Source organism: Rousettus aegyptiacus, unplaced genomic scaffold (genome assembly GCF_014176215.1).
Source record: "Rousettus aegyptiacus isolate mRouAeg1 unplaced genomic scaffold, mRouAeg1.p scaffold_m13_p_18, whole genome shotgun sequence".
Classification (NCBI taxonomy): Eukaryota; Metazoa; Chordata; class Mammalia; order Chiroptera; family Pteropodidae; genus Rousettus; species Rousettus aegyptiacus.
Window position 1 is genome coordinate 9,258,732 of NW_023416293.1, and position 19,837 is coordinate 9,278,568.

Genomic DNA, 19,837 nt, shown 5'->3' on the forward strand with positions numbered 1-19,837 from the left:
TCCGGGACAGTTCATTAAGGACCGTTCATGAAGAGTACGTGCTAAGGATTCTCCGTCTCATGGGTCTATGACAAAAAGCTGCCATGCTGCACGGTTGGATGTCTACACGCAGAGCTTCCATCAGCCTCCAGTGGAAAGACGAGATTTGCAACAGAAAAAAAGCGAGGAAGCAGAAACAAAGCGAGAAAAGAAAAAATAAAATACTAACAAATAAACAACCAAATGAGACAAAATGGTCGGTTTCTGGAGTCGTGACTCAAGTTCAAAGGTGACCCGTGACATGGCTGTATGTGCAGCGCTTCAGCATATAAACATAAATAACTACACCCACAGACCTGCTCACGTTCGCAGTTGACAGAGACCTATGGCCACCTCGCACCGTCTCAGGAATATGATACAAAAACAGCTAAGTGGATTTGCTGGGTCTACCCAAGAAAACTGATGGGTTGTGGCTGAAGAGCTAGGAGGAGGAAGCCGGACTCCCCCTCCGTTTCCACCCCCGGGCCCCTCGGACATGCGGTGGCCCCAGGCGGAGGTCCCAGGCAACAGGCGCCGGCTCCTTCGGGCACATGGACTCGCCGTCCTGCCCTGATCGGAACTGCAGGCTCGAGCTTCCGGAGCGCAGCTAATCGTCAGCAATACCCTTAGAGCTCATTGCAATGACATCCATCATGGCAAACTCATTTGGTATTAATATGGACACAATGCGAAGATGAATAATGCACGCGGGAGTTTTTCTATTCCCATTTGAGAAACACAGTTGTGAACCACGTGTTTCTCTCTCTGTTGTCGAGCCAGTGCCTCGGAGAGGTTTTCTGTCAGTTACCTTCATCGTCTTTCCCGCTGAAACCTTGTCGGAGCAAACGTACTTCGAAGGGTTATAGCCGGCTCCACCGCAGCATTTCTGGGTGTCTGGAATGAGTTCGGTCTCACAGCATTTTCCTGGCGTCGGGTCCTTCTTTTTAACATGAGCTTTAGACGCTCCGCTGGCGGCCGAGCAGCATATGGTATCTGACACATTCACATAGTCCTGCCCGCAACAGAACATCCCTGCAACAATCAAACGTTACCTGTGAACACGAAATTCACAAAAGGCGAGAAAACTGACAGAGCTGCGAAGTTCGGTATAAAAACGTCAGACTCGGGGCGGCTGCCGAAACGGCCCAGCACTTAAGGCAGAGCCCTCCCCCGCCACGGTGATTTAAACGTGCGGCGAGGGGTCCTGCTCACCCAGGGCACCCGGCACTCATTAGCTAAAGAACACACGGGAGGAAAGAGTGCCGAAATCACTCGGCTGGGCCCACCTTCTCCAAGCTCCATAAAAAAATTAAAAATAAATCTGATGTCTGTCATGAGAATCGTCTGCTCATTCTGAGACGATAACATCTTCTGGCAGAAGAAGGGGTATTAAAACAGAGGGACTCAGAAGAAATTTCTAGAATTTCACAGGGGAGGAGAGGTCGCCCAAGCACTCGGGGACGAGGCCAGATGGAGTGGAGGGGAAACACCTTCCGAGGACTGCGGACGCGCAGTGGGAGTGAGCCTGGTGTTTCCCTGGTTCTCCAGGCTGGACATGTTTGCTTTTGGTGAATCCAGCAGCAACGGTCACCATCCTTTCTTCACGACATAGAGTCACACCGCTGGAGCGGCTCACTGTTCAGATGGACAACTTGGTCACTGTCTTTTGGGTCACGTTGTCCTCTGGACCCCTCACCGGACATGGCCAAGGGGTTTCTGCAATGGCAGAAAGACCTTGAAGAAAACGTCCCTGATCGCTGCGGCTCAATGAAAGTCACGTGTGCCTGAGGCACCAGGCAGATCCCTTTCTCACACTAAGTTCAGGCGATCGGCCTATGTTCACATTGAGATCTTACCGAAGAAGAGATACAACAGAAATTTAGACATAAAAGCCTGAATACATAAACGATACTCCAGAGCCAGATTAAGCAAGAAATTAAGGTACCTATACTTCGTGTCACGGTGCTATTATATTAGAATTTATATCCATTTATAGAGCAGCACAATGTGATGAATGATTTATTTTAATTAGAACTTTGTTTATTTATTATTAGGGCTGACTGATAACATAAAGAACCTCAACTTCAAAGTGCCCTAGGGTCCTGAAGTATTTAATCGGGTCTTGTACAAACACCTACATTATAAAAGATGCTTCTAATAATAGACCAATGAGTTTTAAGTGCTTTAAAAAAAATCGTTTAAAGTAGACACTGGTTCGGCACATGCCTTGAGAGAGAGATGTTTATTCACACGTGACTTCAAAGAACACACTCACTCATCTTTCCACTTAAAAAAAAGAATCTAATATTAAAAAAAAATTATGATTAATGACATACATTGATCATAATTCAGTTTTGAAATGCCATGTTTAAACATGATAACTATCAAAGCCACTGGTTTAAAAGTAAACTGTCTTCTTTGGTGCTTTGTTAATATTTTCATTGTTTTAACATTTCCAGGAAGTTGTCTCAGGTAAACACACATAGCAAGGCTATCATTATAGCCTGAGTCTCTACCATGCTGGGTAAAAATCACACACACCACACACACACACAAACACACACACGCAAATCCATGACTTCAAGTTTTATATTATTTGGACATTTTTCTGCCCCCTTTAGATCACACATTTACATATCATCTTGGAATCTTTGCTGTCCTTTTTTTCCTCTAGTAGTTTTCTTAAAAATAATGCATGTTTCTACTTTAAAGAACAATCAAAATCTGAAAACTGGCCCTACAGGAAGCAGAATACATTCTCCCCCTCTGCTCTCAAATTACTTTATGGTTCCACCATGCTTTAAGTATAAAATCGAAATGCAGACACCGACCTCATTTGAAACTCATAATCAGTCATCTGATCACTCAGAGGGACTTTTGCTTGGTCAACTAAAATTTTGACAACAAACTGTTTCGATACTAGAAAAAAAAAGACACTTTCTTTCACAAAGAGCTTCATCTTTGTTTCACTGAATTAAAATTTTCAGCCAAGATTTCACTCACATAACAAGAAGTGACTCCCTTTCTGGTTTCTTTGGTAAACCATTACTTCTTTAATTATTATCAACCTTGTTCCAGTGTGATAAATTGCTAATTACTTAATACCCTAATCAGCGTTCATTCTTTGCACAGATAAACTGTGACAGTGCCATTAATTTAAATAGTAATTTCACTTAATGGCCAGAACGGTGCAGCAGATTTTTATGCAGCATTTTCTGAAGACTGCATCCATCACCGCGGTATTCTGACATAAAGATGTCTGACGTGCACTAACTCACTTAGGGAGAGCAGATGTTCCAGAGCGGAGTTTGGTAGTAATTCCCATAGTGCATCACTTCAGCATGAATGAGCTGCACGTTCGGAGACGAGACAATCTTCTGAAGCTGCAAGGCAACAGCTTTTGACTTCTACCTAATTGATCACGGGGAGCACTTGACTTCTGAACTTTGACACGCGGCACACGCGAGTTTAAATATGCCCAAGGAAAATAAAATCGGTGGTGGGTTATTGATAGATGGATCTATTTTTTCTAGAGGCCCCTTCATTAAATTTGGGCAAAGGTGGAGTGTCTCTCTGAAAAAGATACAGATGCCATTTAAGTGGCATGGTATGCAGTTAAATATCAAATGCTTATTTTTAAAATCAAACAGCATATATGCCCAATGTGTATCTTTCCAAACAGCATAAACATCCAGTGGACAGCTGCCATTGTAATGGCTACAACTGAGAAAATAGTGGAGGATTTTTTTTTTTTTTAATTCACAGTATTTAAGAATACTTTTAATATTTTATTAACACATTTAATGGCCAAGGTCGAAAATGAAAGCATGTATAAACATATAGACCTGGTGAATTTCTAAAATCTTAAATGTGCAAAAGAGGTACTCCATTTTCCTTAAAAAAAAAAAAAAGACCAATAATTATGAATCGTGCTTTTGAAATGAAATTAGTACAGTAGGAAAAAAAGGGTCTGAAATATGAGAAGTCATTGTAGAACTCTGGGATTGATCACGGGGACACATTTTAAGACAATAAATTATATTTTAAGGGTAGAAAAATGACAAAATAAAAAAGGTTTGGGATTTGTCGTTTTTAGGACAAACGAAATTGGTGGCAGAGCATGAAAGAAAAGAAACACATTCCTGTCTTCACCAGTAGATGGCCCTATGGCTACCACCACGAACCTGAGAAAGGGTAGGTGAAAAATGCTCCCCAAGTCGTGGCAACTCGCTTTATAGTATTTGTACGTTGTGCTTTTCAAAAATGTATATGCCAGGAAAATCTTCCTGGGGAATTTCTTTCAATACAGTCTCACAGGCTGGAGTTCTGGAATATGCTCCTCTCTCTGTAAAGTTCCCAAATCTCATTTTATGTAAGAAACAGTGGTAGGCATTCATTCTACTGAAGTCTGAGTCCAGGACATGAAAACTCAGTATTCTTTTCCAAAATGTTTGCAGACGAGAGTTTCCTATCAAAGGCTGCACGGATAATGCTTATAATAGAAAGAAAGCGATGTGTTCATGATCGGTTTCTCATGGCTAACGGAAAGTCCAGTTCTCTTTGAATGCCGGAGAGGTTTCAATTTTCATCTTTCAATGCTAAGGGATGTAATCAAGTCCCGCCCAAGATTAACGGCAGAAATGATAAAACCATAAAAGCAAATGCTGAGAATAAAAGGACTAATAAAGAGGTTTGAAATGTATTCAAAGGAAATGGTTAAGAATACACAGGCTCTGAAATGGCGAGCGTGACTTCCATCCCGAGACACCTGTCTAACACTCCTGCACGACTCGTCTGCCCAGAGAGAGCAGTAAAAACACAAACGCTACCCCAGCACTTCTGCTCCGACAGCATCTGTTAATTCACTCCATTTATAAAATACATATTGACAAAGACAACTGAACTGGGACCGGGGAGATTTGATTTGGTGTGAGAAAGTCAATTCAATGTGATTTCGTTAAAGGGCTCCTGCAGGCAAATAAAAGAGTTTAAGTAATAAAGTACATAAAGAGAGGTTTTTACGAGCCAGCCCGGGTCTCGTGGCAGGCACACAATGCCAGGCTGCGAGGGAGAGGCCAGGCGTACGGAATATGAAATCCAAACCCTCACGTCGCGGGCATGGTGTTGCTGGAGTGAGGGGAAAAAAAAGGACCATATGGATATTCTGGAAGGTCACTGAGGTCACAGTCATTAGGGGCGACAGACAGGAGGGAGCAGCCGCTGAGAGAGGAGCCACACATGCAGCACGTCTGTTTTCGATGAAACCTGCAGGAAGGTCAAGAGAATTAAAAAGATGTATATATATTTTTTTCCTCTTGAAAAATACCATTCCTTCAGTCCACCCGATTACTGGAGTTGGCAGAATTGAAGAATTCACGAGACACCCTAGAGCTGGTCCTCATTCTTGGGAGGTGAGGCATGTCACAATTTGATTCAAAATTTTTTTTTTTTTTTTTTTTTGACTAGCATGGGATGTCACATTGAAATAACCAGGGAAGGGACGCTGAAATCTGGGCTCGCGGATGGACTTCAAGGGTATGTGGGATCGCAGTCGAATTTTTGGGTGTATTCCATACGCTGGTGTTGGAGGTGGCGGTTTGCAACTTTCGAAGATCCCGAAGGGAGTGTACGATCCACGAAAGATGAAGAACCGCTGTCACGGTGGACAGTGAGTGACCTCTGCTCCGTTTCTTAGAACGGGTCCATCCACTTCCTGCAGCAGCGTTCTCACTGACTTTATCTTTCCTTCTCTCTACATTCGTTCTGCCACTCGAGGCTAAGTGACCTCCTTAAATCACAGTTCTTCACACCGACTCTTCCCTGAGAACTAAGTCGTGTTCGAATCCTTCCGCCTGCTCAGTTCTGTCTTCCTCCATTCCCTTGCGTTACCCACAGTGTGCACCTCCAGCAGGCCCCTCGGCTTCCTACGACTTGGACATGCCTTGCAGATCGCTAATTTCACACTTTCGCTCAAGATCTGCCCTTCGGCTGCGTGTCCTTCTTCTGTGCACACGTCTCGAAATCCCACTCGCTGTTTGACGTTCCAGTCCAGTGGTTTAGCTTCCTTTATCACCTTGACTGCAGTGATCTCTCCATCTTAAGAATACGCTTGCATCTACTGCTCTCTCAGGGACTGTGTTTAACCTCACGGTGCCTTTTCCTCTGGACTAGCTTATACGCCCTTAAGGATAAAACTGAAATCTCAGCCATTTTGACACTCGCAAAGTTCTGAGAATGGTATCTTGAATATAGTCGCTATACAATACATATTTATTGAATGAAGGGATATGCCAACTGACTAAAAAAAAAAAAAGTAACAGAAGAATAAAGGTGCTAAAATGAGACATTTTACTGTTATTTTAAAACTCGCCCACTGTGACATGGGAAGGGTGGGGAGACTTTTGCATGTCCCCGTCAACGGTCACGATTCTGTCTCTAAAGAACCTGTTTTTAGCTAACTCATCCAAAGGAGGAAGGGGTACTCAGCTCGTTAGTCACAGTCACAAGGTCACTAACGATTTACCGTGATTTTCTAGTAGACTTGGTTACTATGCCTTAAAACAGTGGTTCTCTAAGACTGGTCTCAAGACCCTTTGTACTTTTACAAATAACTGAAGATCCAAATTTAGTTTATATGGGTTGTATCTGTTGATATTTACTGGGTGAGGGCCTAAAACAGAAATGTATGAAACATGCGTTTATTAATTCCTTTAAAAATAATAATGTATGACATGTTAGAAATATTTATGACAAATATTTTCCAAACTGAGAAAAATCAGTGAGAACAATCTTCTTGTTTTACATTTTTGCAAGTCTCTCTAATGTCTGATTTAATAGAAGCAACTGAATTCTCCTATCTCTGCATTCCAGTGCTGTACTATCACACGACAGGTAATTGCTGGAAAACTCCACTGAATACTCATGAGGGAATGATAGTGAACAAGGCACGGAATGGTTCAGTATTATTATGAACATACTTTTGATCTTACATACCATCTGCAGAGGTCCTAGGGACCCTCGGGAGTCCCTGGGCCATGCTCTCAGGGTCACCACCTCAGAGCCTAGCGCTCACACACAGCGCCCTTTCTTTTCATTCTGGTGCACGTGTGGTGTGCAGTCAAAGGACAGGTTTTATCACTTTTTTTTTCCTGGTCATCCAGAAAATGTTTGCAACTTGGTAGTTACATGATACTGGGCCCACTCATCTGACTTGATAAACGCTGATGTGGTTTGGGTCGGAGAGTATTCAGTGCTTGTCCAGGGGTCAGAAGGCTCAGACAGGTTAAGAGCATGGACTCTATAGCCATTGAGACAAAGTTAGAATCTCTTCTCAGCCACATGGGCGAGACATTCATGGGCAAATCTCGCAGGCCCCCCTTGCATGTAGGTGCCGACAGACAGATGAGTACTAGTCAATGAAATGTGAATAATAATATTAGCTATTTCTAAACCTGGCCAATAAAAGAACATGCACACATGTTATTCCATGCTTCCCTTCCCCTGCCCGGCCCCCTGCTCCCCCCGCCGCCTTCCGGCTGCAAGAATGGATACGGAGCACATAGGACTCAGCCTGGTAAATAGTGAACATGAAATTGTGTCTCCTCCCCCTCCTCCTCCTTGTATTTTGTCCCCTGAACACCGGGCGCATCTTTTAGCAAATAAGCAGTGTGTCTAGGAGATCCCTGACTGGGCTGGATTCCCTGATGGGACTTTGGTTATCCTTAGAATGCTAACAATTCTTGAAAAAGCTATGTGTCCACACTAGCCTCCTGTTTATTATATGATTTAATGCATCGTTCATTTTCCAAGATTTTGGGGGGTTGGTTTTTGTGTTCATGTCTTTGTTTTCGCTGGCTAAGTCAACTTTCTTGTTAGCTTATAGCACAGATCCAGGAGCCCTGAGCCATCGCTGAAGGAAATGCTTAAATTTCTGGGGTCATTGAAAACATCCTAATGGAAACCTAATTCTTGTTGGATGTAGGACGACCATGCACCATCGCTATGGTCTGGGCAGAGAGAAGGGCTGGCATTCTTTCACTTAGTAGTCGCGGGGTGAGATTTACCCCAAAGTTAATTAAATTTGAGCGTCAGGGCCCTTTGCTCGCATTAAGCCTCTCACAAAGCAAGCGTGCAATTTTATAAAAATTGCAAATGCATTACATTTGAGTATAATTTCTTATGGCCACTGTCTCTTGCTCTTTTAACTGGCCCTCTGTCCTACCTGTCCTCATATTGATGGAAATTGGAGTGACCCATGGACATTTTTGAAATCTAACCAAGGGAAAGTTGAGTCGGGGAATTATTTGCTTTGGCCTCAGTAGCCATATGTATATAAGTTCAGTCACTTCCACAGAAAAGTTGGTAAGGCTTGAATATGCCATTTTAACTATAACATGGAAAATTAAGGAATATGAGCAATTACAGACTTGTAATTTGGAAGCATATAACAAAAGAGAAAGATCAGATCAATTAATATAGTATGAAGCAAAAGCTGTAAAAATGAATAACAAAATCAAGTGAAATTTCTGACATTAAAAAGAGAACTGTAACAATAAATTTTAAATCATACCACAAGTAGTAAAGTATTCAAAGACTATGATGAATTAAGGATCTAAGCAATGCATAGGCAAGTTGATTATTTGATAATACAAATTATGAAGAGAACTCATAAATATATTTGAAAAATGTTTACTTCTCACTTATCTATAGTAGTGCCATCTATGATAATACGCGACTCAAATTTTATCATAAAAGAAAGATATCATGAAAAACTGATTAATGATGTCGATTCAGCCAATATTTAAGATAAGTCACTGCAAATCGCCTTAAGAAAACTCAAAACACCCCTAAGTCTCAGACTCCTGGTAGACACCTCTCCGAATTTGACAATAATCTTAAATATTTACATAATATCATAATGAGTCGTGAAGCTTAATGTTACTTTTCTAAACTTGAAATAATTGAAAAATGTTTCGATTAACCATGCGACAGGAAAGAATAAATGATCGTTCTATTCTCTCTATAGATAAGGACAAAGCCATTGCTGTATGAAGAGATAACCAAAGGCAGTAAGTTAAACGTGCTGGCGAAAAACACAGAGTGATATTGAAAGTTACACGATCCAGGTACAGTGTTTTTAGAACAGTGGGATTTGCTGGTATTTTTTTTTTTATCTGTAATTTTTTGAAATTTATTTCTTCCTTCTAAATAAAAAGGTATTCTGGTTTTGTCTTGTCTGCATCATTTTTTTTCTTAAAGAGAATCTCCCAAGTTGTATAACTTTCAAGCACTAAAAAGTGTAGATCTGACTTACTGTGTCATCTTGAGCCAATGTCTAATCTCCGTGCCTCAGTTTCCTCATTTTTATGATGTGGATAATGATGGTACCTATCTTAAAAGATTAAATAAGGGAATAATGTACAAAATACTGGGCATAGTCCCTGCTAGATTCTAAGTACTCAATTAATGATGATTGCTATTAATATTAATGTTAATGTCAATAGCTATAGAGAAATAAGGAAATAAAAAATTATGGCATGCTATCAATAATAATTTTGTATACTGTGAGTATTTGCTAAGAAATTCTTGTTCTAGAACTGCTGTGTTCATGGCGTATGTGTTCTGGTGGACATAATACTTTTAAGAAGAGTTTTAATCTGTTTTGATGAACTCCATTACATGCACATCAAAAATATGAGATCGTGTTTTTATTTGTCGTACGATATGTACCTAATTGTTGCAACGGACGTAATTACCGTGAGCTCTGGTGACTTTACATCTCGGGCACATTTCTCAGCTTCTCTGCTGCTCAGATTCTCCCTCTCCCGAAAGGCAGACAAGGGCCCCTACCTGGGAGGCGACCGTACACCACGCCCTCCTGCTCTCCGCCGCAGCATTCCACGTCTCTGCTCACGATCTGTCCGCCACAGCACTGCTGGCCGCGGCCATCGTGGAGCGTCCCGGCACAGCAGACCTGGTTTCCGGAGCTCGAGTACGGCATTCTGCCACAGCAGGAGTCGCCGATGCCCGTGGACACCCGGTTGTGCTGCTCATCTGGACAGCATACTTCACCTGCCAGTTCAGGACAGTAACCACCACTGCGTGAGTTTAAAAAATACGCTCTGACTCACAACTCTGTTTTATCACAATGTCCTGCACGTGCCAACTGGTCGAGAGGATTACCAGAAAGCACGCCGTCATATTGGAGTTGCAAAACCCCCATAAGACTCCAACATTTTTGCATTAAAGATATATAAACACGCTGGGCTACTCACATGCACACACGCCGGCCGAGGCGTGAGGCTACTGCTGTCTCTTTCCAGTAAAACTGACTCATTTTGGATGCATAGTTCCTTCCGTGAATTTTAACGCAGGATACAAAATAATTTCATCACCTCCCAAAAAACTTTTGCATGTGATCCCTTTATGGTCACACTCTTCCCCCCACTACCACCTTGGACAGTCACTGATTTGTTCTCCATCCCCACAGCTTGTCTTTTCACAAGAGTCCTATCAGCGGACTCTCACGGTATGTAACTTTTTGAGGTCAGATTCTTTCGTTCAGTATAGTGCCTTCTTGGCGCGTCTCAACAGTCCGTGCCCTGTGGCTGCAGGGTAATAGTCCTTTGTGCAGACGTTCCACAGTTTGTCCATCTGTCCACTGAGGGACACCTGAGCTGCTCCTAATTTTTGGCAATTATGAATTGAACTGCTATAAACGTCTGTGTGCCGGATTTGGTGTGCATGCTAAGTTTTCGTTTCTCTAGGAAAAAGAAAAAAAAACGCCCAGGAGTACAGCACGAAAGACTCAGTTTTCTGCCGAGATGAATTCCTAGAATGCAGGGGGCAGTTGCCTTAGTCGAGAGCCTGGCAGGGCCCTATACTGTGGTATCTACAAGTCGAAGGGAACTAAGTAAAATTTTCATGATGATCCTACTTGAGGCCGATGGAAAGGAGAAATGAGCTTACTGTGAACAGCAAAGTTACTGTATGTTACATTCCTGTGGGTAATGGGGTTCTCCTGTTGGGCCAGAAATATAAGTTATATTTCTTAAATCTTTACAGCTATAGAACAGTGCCCCCTGTTGGCAAACTTTAACATAACGTGTCACACGGGCCAGGGGCAGCGTCAGTTAAATTACACACCGCTCCCTACGGAGGCGGGCTCACAGGAAGTACAGGGTACACACGTCTACAGTGGGCACGACCAGCATTTTTTTTTTAAAGCCACTTTTGAGTAGAACGAATATTAATTAGTTTGGATATTTTAGCCATATGTCCCTGAATCCTTCAGAATCTTATTCAGTTACTGACAAAAAAAAAAAAAAAAAAGATGTGGATTATATCAATGAGAAGTAAAACCGATTTTTGTCCCCCTCAGAAAAGAGCTATTAGACATAAGATACAAGGATCAGTCACCTTCTCATTAACCTCTCAAAATGAATCTATTTCACAACAGGCTCGAAAATGTTTTCTCTCTCAAAGCCACCAAGCAGTCTTAACTGTTAATTGTTATTCTTACCAAAGAACGACCCACATTAGCATTTAGCTCGAGGCCATTAGCATATTTATAAAAAGGAGGGGGGGTGCAGTGAGCATTCTTTTCTCTGCTGCTCTTTGTTTTGGGGCATTACGGAGGAAAGCAGTGAGGAAAAAAAATGAAGTAGATTATCATTAACCAATATTTCGGACTTATCTATAAATAACAAAATGCTGATAGCCCGCCAGGGCCTTGAACGGACGGACGACTACCTGGTGACTCTGCATGACATTTGGATGCAAGGTGGTCTGGGGTCACTGTGCATTCTTCCTTGAGGTGGCGGTGTTACACCCATTAACAAAGACCACTGGCTGAGGACAGAGTTCCCGGAATCATCTCTTCACTTAGGTACACAGAGATTAATGATGGCAGCGAAACACTCTTGTTGATTATCCCATGAGACTGCATTTTTTTTTTTCTACTTGACACCATGGTAGGCATTCTAATACTGTGAAAAACTATTTAAGATACATCCGAATGCGGGCCATGCTCAACAGTTTGGTAGATGTCGAAATCTTGACATCTGAGTGAGCATGTGCCAATAGGCAGATAGGGAGTTTTTAAAAATTCTTGTTTTAAAAATTACTTCTTAGAAAGTTTTATGTAATACCGATAAATGACTCTTGGACTTCCACAGCTTCCTTCATTTTTAGGGGAAAAAATGTTAAATTTTGGGGGGGAATGGAACTAAATAGGTTGTTTTCTTAGTTCAAAATCTCAACTTTGTTAGGGCTGAGAAAGTGACGGGGAAACCTCCTAAGTGTTAACAGCAGTGTTGCAATCAAGGATTTTCCACCAATTTTAAGAGATGGAGGATATTTTTCAGAGTGTGAACAGTTAGCTGTAAATCACGAGTTACTGAAAATTTTATTGAGACTTAGAAATGACAACACTATTAGTTTTATCTAAACTTCAAGAAGTTTAGAAATGACAACACTATTAGTTTTATCTAAACTTCAAGAAGAGCCTAGTATGGTCTTTTGGTCTGAAGAAAGAAAAGCTGGGACAACAGAAAATTTCCATCTCATCTACAGAATTACAATTTTTAAGGCTATTTTTTTGAAGTGGAGGGAAGATATGGAATATAGTTGAAAGCTTCTACCGTATAAGTTATTTTGAAAGATTAGAGCATTTAGGAGTATTTGATTAGTTGCTAACACTATGATTTGCAGTATACAGAAGCTAAAGCCTTTCTACAAAATCCTATTTCTATCACCGTTGTGTTTTCTTCCTGGGAAAATCAAGTTGATTACATTATTTAATTATAAAAGTATTTGTGTGTGTGTGAGAATCAGAAATAAGAGTACTGCTATGAAGACAGATTCTTTTATCACGTTTAAGGAACAATTATGAAGACTAGAGGATTTTTGCCTTGAATAAACTTGCATAGTATCTAATTACTTCACCTTCCCGTTCTGTTCCAGTGTGTTTGCAAAGAGATCATGGGTAAGACGAGCTCTCATTTCACATACCTTGGCTGCTATAGTTATACCAAACACAAGGTGTGTATACTGAACAACACCTGAATTAACTACATGTCTGGCATAAATTTTATGTTAAACTATGGATCTCAAAGCATCCGGCTTTGCTTTGCCGTCCACTTCGGCATCTTCTCTCGCCTTCGTATCCATTTTCTGCACTTTTAGAGAAGACATGGGCATTCGACTTAGGCGGTAGGAAAAAAGTTTGTATTCTCAGTGGCTTTTCCATGATAAAAAGCCGTGTGAAGCAGTGTTAAGATTTCTGGAGGTCTGGAATCGTCGTTTAGGAAACGATGTTAGCCCATAACAGCATGTTTCGGTGAGGAGACTAGCAGAGTACACACAAGAACACGGATTTTGCAGCTGACACACTGAAATAAATTTGCATTTTATCTCTTTCACTCCCATCGGCATGGATCTGGGTATGTTACGATCCTCCCTGAACCTCTTTCCTTCTTTGTAAACTGAAGATAAAATGCCAATCTCCTACCGTTGTGAAAAATAGAGAAGGTATCCTATGTAAAACTCTTAACACAGAGCTTGTCATAAACTTGTCTTATGAATTTCAATTTTTATGACTTTTAATTCTCAATTATATTCAGTGGACGCAGTTTTGTGTTGCTGAAATTTGGAAAATCCAGTCGGCTGGATAAACAGAAGGAAAAAAAAATGGCGGAGAGGGAAAATCCCACGTTTGCTGCTCTTTGCTGTGGGCCTCCTTCCACTGCCCACCTGCGGCAGTTAGGGGGGCTGATGGCGGGCTAGTCTCAGACACCCGGGATGTGGGGCTTGAACCCCATCAGGAACAACATGCGCGTCATTCGGAACAGACACGGAGGAAATGCAGAGCGGTGTCATGGCGTGGGACACTGAGACGTTCACGGAGTGCACCATGAAAGTATTAAGCCATGGCACAAAGTCCTAAAATAAAGGGCGCTCTCCAGCTCTTCAGATATATTTCCGCGTGCGGTGGACACCCGTGGCCTCTTGCACTCCCTCGGTTTGAACCTGGCCTTGCTTACAGTTTCACAAAGCCGAAAGGAGAAATGCTATGTACAGGCAGTCACTGTCTGTGCGTGAGTGAGAGGTCTGCTCTTTGTCGGGAAGGTGCCTGCCATAGTATGGCACAAGTCGTGCGTTTGCTTTTTTCCGGTCCCCGAGATGACCCAGCACACCCGGACACGATGCTCACCTGGCAGAATTCTGACATAATACCCGGAGCAACATCGGTGGTCCGGCTGTGGCTCTCGGATGCTGCCACCGCAGCAAACTCCGGTCGAATTCGACACGTGGGGGACGTACTTGTCCCCGCAGCAGCGGAGCCCGGGCCGGCGGTCGTGGAGGACTCCGTCACAGCACACCTGAAGGTCGGGGATCGGGTTTAAAAACACGGTGGTTTAATTAAGAATGTTACATCACCGCGCCTTGTAAGGCCTTGATGTGAGACCAAACGCAGCCTATTTCTGATACGAATTCAAACTCTTAAAAAATACATTTTGTCCGCATCATTCAAATCCTGTAAATGCTATTTCATACAGCGTAGCTGTCTAGCCTTCGACCATGTTTTGTGCTCTATTCCAATATTCTATAAATATGAGTTATCTTTTGAATGTCAGGATGTCCAGTGTAAAGATGATTTAGAATTATAAATGAATAATGTCCTTCGTGTATGTTTTTGATTTAATGGCCGTTTAATGTGAAAACGCCAAGCCTATGGAAAGCTGTCTCTAGCCACTTTAAAAACAAAAAATAAGTTGCTTTTTTCTTACAATTTATATGATCACTTATTTGTGAACCCAATCTTCAGACAAGCAATCTTAAGAGTCCAACATATATACATATATACATTTATATATATTCATATATATAAATATAAAATCTCACATTAAAAAAAAAAAAAGGAAATGTGTATGGACATTAATTTTGAAAAGCCCTTGTTTGTAACAACGTGTTTTCGCCAGGAGCTGCGGGAGAAATCGTGTGTTTGAACAACCAAATGATTATTTTCGTGCCCACTTGAGGTCTGAGAGACTGACACTCCGTCTATAACAAATGAAACACTATACAGTCGCCGAAACGCCACCTCGGAACCTGTGCTTGGCACGTTACATCGATTGGACAGATGCTTCCGTGGCGCGCAATATCGACCGCTGTTTAAGAGGTGTTTTTCTCTTTCTCTTTCTGCTGCTCATCGCTGCTGCCAGCCGGCACCGACGTCTGAATCGAGCTCGGCGGAAGATCAGCAGAACGTGGAATCTCTGTCTTCGAAAGGGCCACTAGCTTAGCACTTGATTCGTTTTTCAGAAGTTACTGGACAGCAACGAAAAAGGGGCCCTTGAGTTTAGTCTGTCTGCCCCATGCTTCCTCAGGGAGCCCTGTTAAACGAAGTGTAATTCATTTTCTTTGCTGTTTAGTTCTTATCGATGAAAACTTAAAATTAGTTTAATGCCAGGGATTATACTAGGCCACTGCTCCCTTGGATGTCATATTCCGTGTAAAGGGTACGTTTTTAAATTGAGCCCTGTTTTTAAGAGTGCAGCAAATAAAAAAAAAAATTAAAAAAAAAAGTCTTCTCTGTGTGTTTACTTGGAATGGAGGAATGCTGGCCGTATCTGCTTTCAGGGTAAAAATACCACACCTACCTCCCTCTTGCTCTCTGACACTGACCTAACCCTTGCTCTTCGTTGTATGGTCTCCAGCGTCTCGTTCACATATCGTGTATCCCGACACCTTCCTTCATCGGGCTTCTCTAGTACTTGCTGTCATCCTCGTTGGACGTTTCCATTTGGATCTTTACTTAGCCACGGGCCGTTAGGATGGTTCACTTCCATCCGTTCCTCGCCAGTGCCCTTTTCTGGCTGCTTCAGTGACATGAAACTTGTGCCCTTTCTTCGAATCCATCATTAGATCATTGACGGACCTCCAAGGGGACATTTTCGAGCAATGATTTCTCTTGGGAGGTCTCCCCTTAACTAGACTATGTCTTAATCTTCTAATTTATTCGGTCTTAAAGTGAGATGTATCAGAAAATGTACATGAACATTTCAATAACTTGAGCTGATATTCACATAGGGAGCCTCTCTCTTGTTCTGTGGTTTCCCACCGTCGTTCAGTAATCTCGTGATTCTCTGAGTCTGGTCCCGGGACCAGAGGCGGAGGCATCGGTAGGGAACATGTTGCAAAGGCAAATTCTCACACCCTACCCTGACTCACTGCACCCCAGCCTCTGGGGGTGGGGTCTCCTCTGGATGTTTTATTCCGACAGGTTCTCAGACTCTCGATAAGTCTCTTTTCTAATGTTCTCCAATCTCTAATGCAGAAAATGCATATTCATAGTTAACTCCAAATTGGAATTTACACTTTTTTGGTTTTAAGATTTTCTTTGACTTCATTTATTCTTTTACTGACAATACCTATGTGTTCATATCCTTAAAATACACACAAAAAAAGACTTTGTTTAATGCATCAAAGTTTTCTTTCTTTCTCCTAGAGAATGTTTTTAATGAGAAAATTTATTCCCACATTTTTCCTCCAAGAAATCATAAGTTTAATTTCATTTCATGAAAGTATGTTCCTTGGACAGTACCCATTTAATGGCCTAAAATGATGTAAAACTTAGGCATAATGACAATTCTGGGGCTTAAGTGTCAAAAGATAAGATAGTTCATAACTGCTGGTTTTATAACATATCTTAGATGATAACTAATACTTAGCCAGTGTCGGCCATGATAATTTGTGTTTTGATCCATAATGCTTCAACAACTCACTTTCTTAATTACCATGTCCTTCTACAGCGAACCTTTTGAATTTAGTAGTAGCTTTAGTCATTAAATGTGTGATGTTGTTGATAAATAGGAACATTATTTCATTATATGAAATCCTACCTTCGAACAAAGAATCTTCTGCATCGTTTGTCAATAAAAGCCATTTACAAACTCCTCTGTCTGGCTGTACTATTGATCTGATTCCTAAACTACGACTAATATGAACATTAATCTGCAAATGGCCATAATTTTAAAATATTTCTGACAAACCATGAAAGGTCCTGTTCACAGTTACTCATCAGTGTCATGTAAACAAACACCCACTTGTAGCTGAATGGATTAGTTGTAAAGAAAATTCGAGTCGCTCCATCAAATGCAAATTCAGGAAGTTCCTTACTATTTCGATAAACTAATATTTCCTGTGAAGATGATGAAAAATGAGAAGGCTAGAATGCTCATGAGGATGATAGAATTTTTATAAGCATCCTTTCTTTTCCATGGGGTCTTGATAGACTACTAGAAATATTGATCATGATAAATCATGGTTTAAGAAGCAAGTGATTTCATCTGGAGTGTTCAGTGAGAAAAACATGTCACTGACTAGTTTGAAAAGATTTACCTTAGCTTCAGGAGAATAGCACCTGTGTCCACAGACAGTTTTAGGTTTTTGACAGGCCACTGCCATGCAGAGCTCAGCACTGTGGTCCTTTACTAACTTCTGGGTTGTAGGGCATGGGTGCCATGTTGTCCGTAAAAGATCATATCCAAGAATGATGCCATTTGGTTTCCCTGGAGACTTCCAATCGATTTGAAGGGATCTGTAACAGAGAGAATAATTAATACTTTTGGAAAGATAACATTTAATATTGCTGCCTATCAACCTTGTGTACTTTTCAATTAATTGTCCGGATTAGGCCTATTTCTAATTAAAAAGCTGTAGCAAAGACTATGTCTATATTAATATATACATACACACACACGCAGATATTCTACCACCATATAACATGTTTTGAGAATCAATCAAAACTATTTAAGCTTTTTGGGAGAGTAATGCATGACATCGGTCCAGTGGTCTTACACCTTAAATTTCAGAAACAAGAAGAAACGATGTTACTTGTGGTTAATCAGTTAAATCAACACGAAGTTTTGGTATGATAAGTAAAAATAAGACACAAGTAACATGACTTGGTAAATAGGGTGGAAATTAGAAGGCGAGGCAGACCTAACCCCTACTTGTAACCACCTTCTTTCCTTTTCTCCTCACCCCCCGGGCTAGTGATGTGACACACAGCTGCTCAAAGAGAGGAAACGAGAAGACTGACGTGGGATCCCTACACAGCTCCTAGGAAACTTTAGCTTTCTTGATTCAGCTGTCACCTTTCCCATTCTCTTTCTTCATGCTAAACATAATCCCTAGAACTTCAGCCATCATTCTACAGCCATTTAAGACCCTAAGAACCCAGAGATACTGCCATGGTATTTGGTATAGCTGAAACAAGACTGACAATAATCTAGCTCTAGAGATACATACTTTACCCTCTGTTGTTGGTGTTTTGCTGTTTGTAGCCAAAATAAATGTCCAAACTGATAAAAATCTTTATCAATTGATAAAACTGATAAACTTCAACTACATTTTGCTCGGACATATCTTAATTTTTGACTCACAGAAACAGTTCTATTTGTATGATTATTCTTTAAATACCATGGTCACATATGTTTGTGGCCAGAAATAGAGGAAATGGAGATTCCCATAGCACATCATGTTCTACATCCTCATGTGTTTAAAGATGTTTGATTTTTTTAAAAATTAAGCTAAGATTTTGTTCTAAATATGAGTATACATTTGGGGGAGGGGTCGATGTGCAATGAGGGCGCAACATCTGACCAAAACTTTCCTATATTTTCAATGATTAATATTTTATTTGCTGTAGCAAATGAGATCATAACATAAAGCTGTTTGCAGAGGAATTGACCCTGAATAAAATGACTCGCTCTCAGGTTAATGTTATAGAACTTTAATTCTGTTCTTAGGTCCACTTGCCAGAATCATACAGCCTAGATGACATGCCTGTACCATCTTTAGTGTTTGTTTTTTTTTTTTTTTTAAATAAGCTCTATAAACAGGAAGTAGTTAAAGCTTCTAATAAAACCCCAGAGATTTGGACATGACATATTATTGCATTTAGCATGTCAAGAAAAGTCTATTATTGGTAAAACACCATGTAAATATAAACTAATAATTATTTCTGTTCTTACTGTTTTCAAAAAAAAGAGGGTAGAATTCTGACGTTTGAAATTAACTCCATTTGTGTAACGAGTAACCAACTAGTCATAAGCAGTTAAGACCACCTTTACTTGTAAAACATTCCAAAAGTATTCTGGAGGAGAGTGAGTACAAATGAGCTTAGTCACTACACCTGAAAGATCATACAATAAAAATCTCTCAATAATTTATACTGACCACTTTTCTGTCATTGCATGAAATCATATTTTATTATACCTTTCATTTTAAGGAGAAATACATCTTTATAGACCAAATGACTGGGCTCTGTCTTAATTCCATGTGACATCATGTATTAGGAATTCAATTAAGCCCAAACATTTACATTAAAAAGAAGCAGTCAAGATAAACCCTGACATTTTAATAGACTGATTTTCAAGAAAAGAAAAGTATTTCATTTTCTTGTGGGTACAAACCCAACACACTCACTACATGACTTCGGCAGATAGGAAATGTCACCTACAAGAGAACGGTTTCGTAGGTGATTTGTTTATCCACCATTATTATTCTAAGATCTTTATCCAAGTCTCGAAAATTAATTTTACATTTTGTAGATACCTCTTTTGTATTCACTGCGTAATCAGCTACAGATAAGACCACATTTCAGTGGCATTCGAAGGTCCGCCTTGTCCACCAAAGCTTGTGAATTAGTGAAGTCTAGAAAAGACACAGAGAGCACCATGCCAGTATGACTTGTCTCTCTCGCACAGCCGAACTGATGTGCGACCATCTACACCTCAAGCAAAACCACGGA

At 40.9% G+C, this 19,837-nt stretch overlaps 1 protein-coding gene across 1 annotated transcript in view; it reads right to left on the bottom strand.

The window, feature by feature from the left end:
- Positions 1-19,837, bottom strand: part of USH2A (usherin) — a 526,768-nt gene that overhangs the window by 110,650 nt on the left and 396,281 nt on the right. Inside the window, exons 47-50 of the mRNA XM_036235436.1 lie at positions 17,422-17,620; positions 14,231-14,399; positions 9,868-10,089; positions 827-1,050 (exon numbers count right to left, since the gene is read on the bottom strand). Coding sequence (XP_036091329.1) covers positions 827-1,050; positions 9,868-10,089; positions 14,231-14,399; positions 17,422-17,620 — 814 coding nt within the window. The remainder of the gene's footprint in view (positions 1-826; positions 1,051-9,867; positions 10,090-14,230; positions 14,400-17,421; positions 17,621-19,837) is intronic.